This window comes from Ailuropoda melanoleuca, chromosome 8 (assembly GCF_002007445.2).
Source record: "Ailuropoda melanoleuca isolate Jingjing chromosome 8, ASM200744v2, whole genome shotgun sequence".
NCBI lineage: Eukaryota > Metazoa > Chordata > Mammalia > Carnivora > Ursidae > Ailuropoda > Ailuropoda melanoleuca.
This window is the reverse complement of record NC_048225.1, coordinates 85,070,052-85,078,032: the sequence shown is the minus strand read 5'-3', so window position 1 is coordinate 85,078,032 and position 7,981 is coordinate 85,070,052. Positions and strand designations below refer to the sequence as shown.

General features: G+C 45.3%; 1 protein-coding gene across 1 annotated transcript in view; it reads right to left on the bottom strand.

Annotated features, from left to right (window-relative positions):
• Nucleotides 1–3,630: 3,630 nt before the first annotated feature.
• Nucleotides 3,631–7,981, bottom strand: part of LOC117803423 (protein Niban 1-like) — a 7,515-nt gene continuing 3,164 nt past the window's right edge. The window contains exon 2 of the mRNA XM_034666807.1: nt 3,631–7,963. Coding sequence (XP_034522698.1) covers nt 7,074–7,963 — 890 coding nt within the window. The 3' untranslated portion in view covers nt 3,631–7,073. The remainder of the gene's footprint in view (nt 7,964–7,981) is intronic.

Here is a 7,981-nt window from a genome sequence, read left to right as displayed (position 1 = left end):
ACGGAATCAGTGTTGTCTGTGTGTTTAACACAGTAACACAGTGTTAACACTGTTAACACAGTACAGAGGCAAGAGTATGGGTTTTGTTCATAGTACATTTGAATCCTGGTGAGGTCAGCTGATTGCATTGATGGCCCCAGTTAACAGCTTCCCTGGATTCATGCCCAATGCAATGTGACTCTGCAGCTCTTCCCATCTGTTGAATCTTGGCCAGTCTTGTGACTTGCTTTGGTCAGTAGAGTAAGGCAGAAGGGATGTTGCACCAGTTCTGAGCCCAGGTCTCAAGAAGCTTTTGTTTCTCCTCCTCCACCCCCTCTTCCTCCTTCTTCTCTCTTTCCTTTCTCTCTCTCTCTCTTCTCCTCTTCCTCCCTCCTTCCCTCTCTCTCTCAACCTTGCTTGCACCACGTGTATAAGCCCCAACCAGCCTACTGAAGGGAGAGAGACCACATGGATTAGAGCCCCGTTGTCCCAAACACCACTAGGCTAGACTGACATACAGCCAGCCCCCAAACATGTTGAGAAAGCCAGCCAAGATCAGAAGAACTGTCTACCTGATGCCTGGCTTGCAGTCTTCTGAGCAATAAATGGTTACTGTTTTAAGCCACTGAGTTTGGGAATGGTTTTGCTTTGTAGCAATTGCTAAATGATGCACCTGGTTCAACTAGTTATTAGCTGTGTAATATCCAGGAAGTTGCTTAACTTCTCTGAGTCTCGTTTTATTCATCTGGGCTTAAATTACACATGATCTCTTTTAATCTTTGTCATAACCTTGTGATGGGTACCGTTGTTCCCATTTCACAAACTGGTTCTTATAAAGGTTAAATAATTAGCCCAAATTCACACAATAAGTTGACAGCCACGCAATTTTCTCATAAAGGACCTCAACGAAAGTAAATCAAGTTTATAAGCAAACCTAATGAAGAATCCTACAATGTGATCTGAAAGGTGGAGAGCCTCATTTATGTTTAAGAATATTTCCCTTAAGTTGAGTAACAGAAATTTTCAGTGCAGAAAAGATAACCCAGAGTCTGAATGCAGTGGGGGGAGGGCCCTGCCACTCTGTTCCCAGGGCCTAGCATTACTCCGTAAATGAATCCTGATGTTGCATGGAAAACATCGTTTATCCTAAGACCTGAATCAAAAATTGAAGGGTTCAAAACTTGAAGCCTCTGACAGATAGAAATGAAAATACCTTCCTTTTTCCCCACATGATCTCCCTCAAACCAATGTACCAAAAAACTGTCCCCCACATGATTCAGGAAGCTGAGTAGAATCTGGAGGACAGGGGGAAAGGGGGTTGGTTAAGTATCATCACCAAAAGCTGCCCCTTAGCTTCAAAATCACTTCAGTAATTTGGAGGAATTCCCCAACACATAAACCCACTTCCCTACCCCAACAGTTCCACTTAGAATTGCTAAAATAAAGAGAGGCCTCACCACTACATGTATGAGTCCCTTTGTATAGAGACCAGAGGGGGAAATTAGTCCATAAATTTGGATTCCGTGAATTAAACCACAATGGATCTGCAGAAGGTCTGGATCAACATCCAGAAAGGATGCAAGATTCCTGAAAAGAGTGTGAAGGTGTTGGTATACAGAGGTGTTGATACAAATGTTCTTCAGGGTATCTGTAGGCAGCTAGAGTTTGGATTTAAGTCCATAACAGAGAAGACGTGAAGGAGGCTGGACATAAAGGGCAGGCTCAATAGGTTCAAAACCAAATGTGAAATTTCTTGAGCAGAGTCTTTAGTTTGCTTCCTTTGTGCTGCCAGAACACTACCTCCTCTGCCTGCAGAACCACCACTTGCTTCTCTGTCTTCCCCACTGGACCCCGTTCCCTAAAAGCAAGGACCACAGCCTCTTTCCTGCTCCTTGCCCAATCCCAAGAGGAAGGATCGCCAGAAGGCCGATGCTCTCCACGAATTTCTTGGGCATTTTCTCATGTCTCATAGATTTGGGTGGAATTCAAGGGTAAACTTCTTAAATTTTACCTTGTTGACCTCATAGGGACCTCAGGAAAAACCAGTGGAGGCTGCTTTTCTGAAAACTAGGAGTGGTTCATACTAGCTAGCTTGATGTGGGGGTGACGTGGCTCCGAAGCTCTCTCCCAGAGGGACAGGGGTGCACAGACATGTGATGAAATTCCATCATGAAAACAGAACTGTCTCAGTAAGCTGAGGGTGAGTAGTCACCAGCCTCACAGACCATTGCACTGTGCCAGGCAATCATCAGCCACCTCTCCACTTGTCTCCTACTTCTGGGATTGGTGATATTTATTCATTCGTTCAACATTTATTCAGAGCTTTCTGTACACAAGGGTGTATACTCCGTTAGGGACACAAAGATTGAAGACAGGGTGCCACAGAGATGGTAGATGGCTGCAGTAGAGCGAGAGAGCACAGAGAGAGAGAGGGGGAGGGAGAAGCAGACTCCTCACTGGGCAGGGAGCCTGATGTGGGACTCGATCCCAGGGCCCCAGGATCATGACCTGAGCTGAAGGCAGACACTTCACGGACTGAGCCACCCAGGCGCCCCATCAGCAAAGTGTTATGGGGGAGGGAGAGGGGTATGTCCAGACTTGTCCGGACTCTTACAGGAAAAGTGGAAATTGGCCAGATTGAGAAAGGAGGGTCAGAAGATCTTGGAAAGGGGAAGACTATGGCAACGGTCGAGAGGTGTTCAAGCAGGAGTGCTCCAAGCATGGCTGACAGAAGAGCTTTATTTAGTTGACTCCTCCCAAGATGTCCATTAGTTCCACCCAAACCACACCAAATAAACATACAATCTAAGAAAAAATTTCAAATCAATGGAAGCTCCAGTTGGAATCGGAACCCCCAACTCCAATCTGATCCTTGGCCCTAAAGAGAAGTTCTGGAGGAGCCACTCTGGGAATGATTCTTGCATATTGGGGGTTTGCTATGGAAGGAGCGGTAAGTTTGCTATAGAGGGAGTGGTAAAGTCTTTGCCACACCCAGTGTCCCCATCCCTGCTAGACTTGATTTCTCCAATGTTTCTTCCTTTCCTGGCTGGAGCTGTCGGCATACATCGAGTTAAAACTGTTATAGACAAGTCAAATAAGGAAGCAAAATACCCATTCTGGACTCTCCCTGGCCATGTCTACCATAATTTGAGTTTGCTGATGTCAGGGACCATAACCACCCTGTTCACCTCTGCTTCTCCAGTACCCACTAGAGGGCCTGCAGATAATAGACACACAGTCATTTTTTCTTTTGAATGAATAAATTCATGGAGGAATGAGTAACTGTGGATGTTGGTGAGTAAATATCATTTTATTTATGATTATAGAAAGAAGGAACGTTTTGCTTAATGTTATCCATTGAAGATAAACTTGTTTGAAAAGTAGTTCAATTACGTCAGGAGTAATTGCCCGTTATTATAGACGTATGCCAATTCCTAGAGAAACAAGCATAATTTTCAAAGCATAATTACATCTGACATTAAGTGACTTCTCTGTGGACTCCCTTCTGACAACAGAAAATTTAAAGTTCCACAGTGCAGCAACGGTGACTCACCTTTCCATATGAGGGCTGTTCCTCCCAGCTCAAGTATGACGTTGGCTTAAAAGATGAAACCACTCCCATTCTAAATGAATATGACATTTGGACAACTCTTCAAGGATGAACATTTTATTGGAATATAGGCACTTGGCAGAGTAAATATGTGGTTACAAAGTGCTTTAAGTCTATTTGCTTTATATAGTGACCAGAAAAACCCATCCACAGTGTAGATTTTTTTCTTGAAGTTCCGACTTCAGAAGGCAAGTCCCCAAACGCGCTTACTTCTAGTAAAGTACGAAGACACATGTAGCGAACTTTTCTACCTAGTGAACCTGTGTTGTTTTAGTCAGTGATGTCCTTCCCTTCCCCAGATTAAAATTGCTATGTAGCATATAGCATTTAGCACTTTTTATAAAGAATGAAAATCCCTCATCTGGCAGAGCTGTGAAACCCTTGAAAGTCAGGACTCCAGTGGGGAGGGTGACAAAACCAAACTCGAGCATCTTTGCAATGAAACGTAGAAGGTCAGGCCAAGAGACCTGCTGTTCTTCACGCTCAGCCTCTTTATAAAAGCTTTTGGACAGACTGCAATCTTAGCCTTGTGGTTTCCAAAAGACTTTTTTTTTTTTTTTTTTTTGAGACTTTTCTCTGCATAATTCAAGGCACCACTGTCTCCACTCTAAGCTGTAAAGGGAAAAAAAAAATGACAAGCTAATTTTTTTTCCAGGCAAATATTCTCTTTGTAAAAGGTCAATAGTAACATAACTCCTTTAAAGTCATGGAGTTTTCCCCAAAAACCATGTCCTGAGGTTTTCTGTGTTACTAGTGGATTTGCTGGGAGAGATTCCCCAGAGCAGCCTGCAGACACTTCTGCATGCTGCTTATTTAAATGACAATAACCTTGCTCTAACCTGGAAACCACTAAAGCAATGATTACAGTCTATCAAAAACAAGACAAGCTCATAGTAATATGAAGTGACTCCATTCAACGTGTTAAAATGAATAAGGAATATTTTTAATGAACTTTAGTTTCCTGTTCCATCTTCAGATGGAACAATAATCCCGCTTAGTCTAGTGAACTTGTCTTTTGTGAAATATGTACAGAAAAATTCTTTTGTTCTCAAGTATGTCCTACCACGTTGTGCCCAGTACCCTCTGGCCTACAAGATGGGTAAAGGGAGGGCACTGATAGCCACCCATCCAATGCACATGTACTTTCTTTTAGGGTTGGAAAAATTTCTTAATTTTCCAAGGAGTCCAAGAAGCCCTGAGGTGAGCAAAGGAAGTAAGCTGGGAAGCTCCAGCATGGGCTCGAGCAGGGCTAGGACCTCCTTGCTCGCTGACATTCTCTTGGAGAGAAGGGCAGTCCTTGGTGGGGCTCAGCACTACTCCGTTGGCTCTGAGCCTTACTGGGCAGTGCGTCTGACCATCTGGCTGTCTGCCTCTTGGACTTTGGACTTGACCTAAGGGAAGGCTCCCCAAGGGCAGAAAGCCCAATTAAAAAATCTCTCCCTGCCTGGCAGCAGGCCCCAAATAGCCCCAGCACAGCAGCGTGGCGGGTATTCGGGTCTTACATGCCTTGAACAGCTCAACACCTGCCAGTTCTTGTGCGAGGCTCTAGGGATATAAAAGGGACTTGAGAAGGCAGGGAGCCATTATCCGAGGCTGTGTATCTCCAGCAGGAAGCACATATGAGTAATAAACCCCAGTTCCTGTCCTTGAAGAGTGAGGCCCCAGAAGAGATGGGAAGTAAACACAATTTCAGTGCTCTGTGCTCAACACTCTGTGCTCAATGCAATGATATGAGTGAGCACTGGGGACTGCAGGGACGCGGGGAGTGGCCTCTACCTTCTTCTCTCTAAGGAGACCCCTCATAGATGTGAAGATCTAAACACTCTAAGAGAAATTAAAATGATTCAATATGAGTCAATAATGATACTGATTATTATTCATTCTTTATCACCTAAAAATTCTTCATGGGGAGTTGGACAGAGAAAGATTTTAATTCCTGGTAAGAGAGTTAAACTGTGGGACAAATTCTCTAAACAACTGATATAAACTTGCTGGTGATGATCAAAACAAGCTTTTAGGACAGTATGTTGGGATCTAATATTAAAATTTGTGGACGGAAATGTCAAGAGGTACTACCTGGGACTGAAGCTTTTAGGAAATGATATGGTATTTTTTGGAAGGATAATAAAATACAGCTTTTTAATCTTCTGCAAGTAAGTTTCTTAACATTAACATTTCTAGGTCATGATCCATTGCGAAGATATATCTGTGTCTATTTCCATGAAAGTGTAAGTTCCAGGAGAGGAACGGAGTCTTTTTCACTGTAGTATCTCTAGCACCTGGGACATCACAGGGACCCAGTTAACTTGCTGAATGACCAAACAAATGATTTCCACTTTTGGTGACATCTTTAGAACTTGACTGGAACTTGATGATGTCCATCTTGGCTTTTCATCTTCCCATCTTTCTTTCCTTCCTTCCTTCCTTCCTTCCTTCCTTCCTTCCTTCCGTCCCCATTTATTCACTTTATTCCCCTTCTGGGAATGAATCAGGACTGTTTCAATGGATAGACAAAGTTGTCATGGTTTGAAAATTGGCGTATTTTTTTCTTTAAATTCCTGTAGGTCTTTTAATTTATGCCAAAGCACCTTCTCTTTTCTTGTTGTTGTTGTTGTCGTTGCTGTTGTTACTATGCCTAGCACAGTGCGAGGCATACAGCAGCTGTTGGAATAATGCTTGTTTAACTGGTAGTCTTTTATGCTCAACAATTAGCTAAGGCCCCAGTGCACAGCCTAAGGCTAATTTGGAATTCTTTCAAGCTTAAACATGCCAAGGAAATTTTCTTGCCTCATCTGAATTTCCCCAAAAGGTGATTAATTAATAAGAAGCAACATGATTAATTAACAAGAAATTGATAGCAGAATTAGTACCAGGCTCAGACAGCCCCACAGACCACAACCTTCCTCCGTTTGCGCTCAGCTTCCTCTGGGTTCTCTCAGGCATAATCTCTCAGGGGCTGCGGGGCTGCCCACAGCCGGGTGACCAGTGTTCACCACCAACCCTTCCCTGCGGTCTGACTATAGACGAATGCCGAGTCCTTCAGAGACAGTGAAGTTGCCCTAATGGATGGTGAAGCTAGATTTACAATATACATTTGCATTCTTACCAAAAATTAAAAAGCTTCAAGCACATTAGAGGAAAACGTGCAGTGTATTGGAAATTATGCTCCTACTGTCTTCTTCATCTTTGCTGGAACACCTCCCTTAGACATGCGCAGCTGCCTCTCACCCCAAACACTTCCTATTAAAATGCTAGAGCGGTAATTCACGGTAGAACAGTTCAAGTCCACAAAGGTCTGCCTCAGTGCGCATGCCCTGTGTGCATTTCCTCTGGTTTCATTACACACATTAAGGAAGTACTTCTCTTTTTTTCTTTTCTTTTCTTTTTTTTTGGTAACAACTTGCGTGCAACCCCTAAGCATACCCATAACTATGAACCTTTGGCTGAGTTTGTGCAAAGAAATACTTATGCCAAATTGTCCCTTTCACTCTTCCGAGGGCTGCCCTGGGGTACTCTCCCCTCCATCTTGTGAACCTAGCAGATCGAAGTTTGGAGCATTCTCCACCACCCACTGGCACTCGTGAACACCAGCAGCCTTAACCTCTTCTGTATCCACACTGGCAGTAGCCTGGGCCATGTTGCTGCTCCCTCCCAGGGTTTCTTCCACAGAACCCTGGCTCTCACTGGGGCAGGTGGGGTGAGCCCTGGAAATGCAATCTTCTTCTGGCCTGTCCTCAACCTCCACAATGGCCTCAGCCCCTCCTCCTTCCTGGGCATCCAGTCTGGAAGCCCCCCCTGTGAGCTCCTTCTCAGGGGACTCCCCAGCCTCTGCTTGCTGCTCTGGGGGGCCAGGGCTGCTGGCACCCTGGGTAAGCCCTTCGCAGGCCAGCTGAGCCCCCAGGAACCCCCCCAACTCCTCCCTGCCGGCCTCCGCCTCAGCCTCCCGAGGGGAAGAGCGGGCCTCCCTCTCACTGATTTCACCGCCTTCACAGCTGTCCTGACTGGAGGCAGCTGCTTGATCGGCCTCTGTGTCGATTTGGGTTGTTGCCTCTACTGTTTCAATTTCTTGGGGAGCAAGGGTCTCTTCATTCGTATCTTTCTCAATCTCGAGGGAGGCCGATTCCACTGGCACTTCAATGGTCACCGTCAACAAATTTCTGAGCTCCTTCAAGGAGCCCGAGGCAGAGCTGGATTCTGGCTTTTCGTAGCTGGGTTCTCTGTCCGCAGGAGCCCCTCCAAACTCCAGCTCCGACGAGTGTGTGCCCAGGGCTCCTGCCGTGTCCTCTGCAGCCACGAGAGGCACAACAGGGCCATCCACCCCTGAAAGAATCCCCTGTCCGGTCCCGTCTGGGGGAGGGGTAGGGACAGGGAAAGATGGACTTTCTCCTTTGG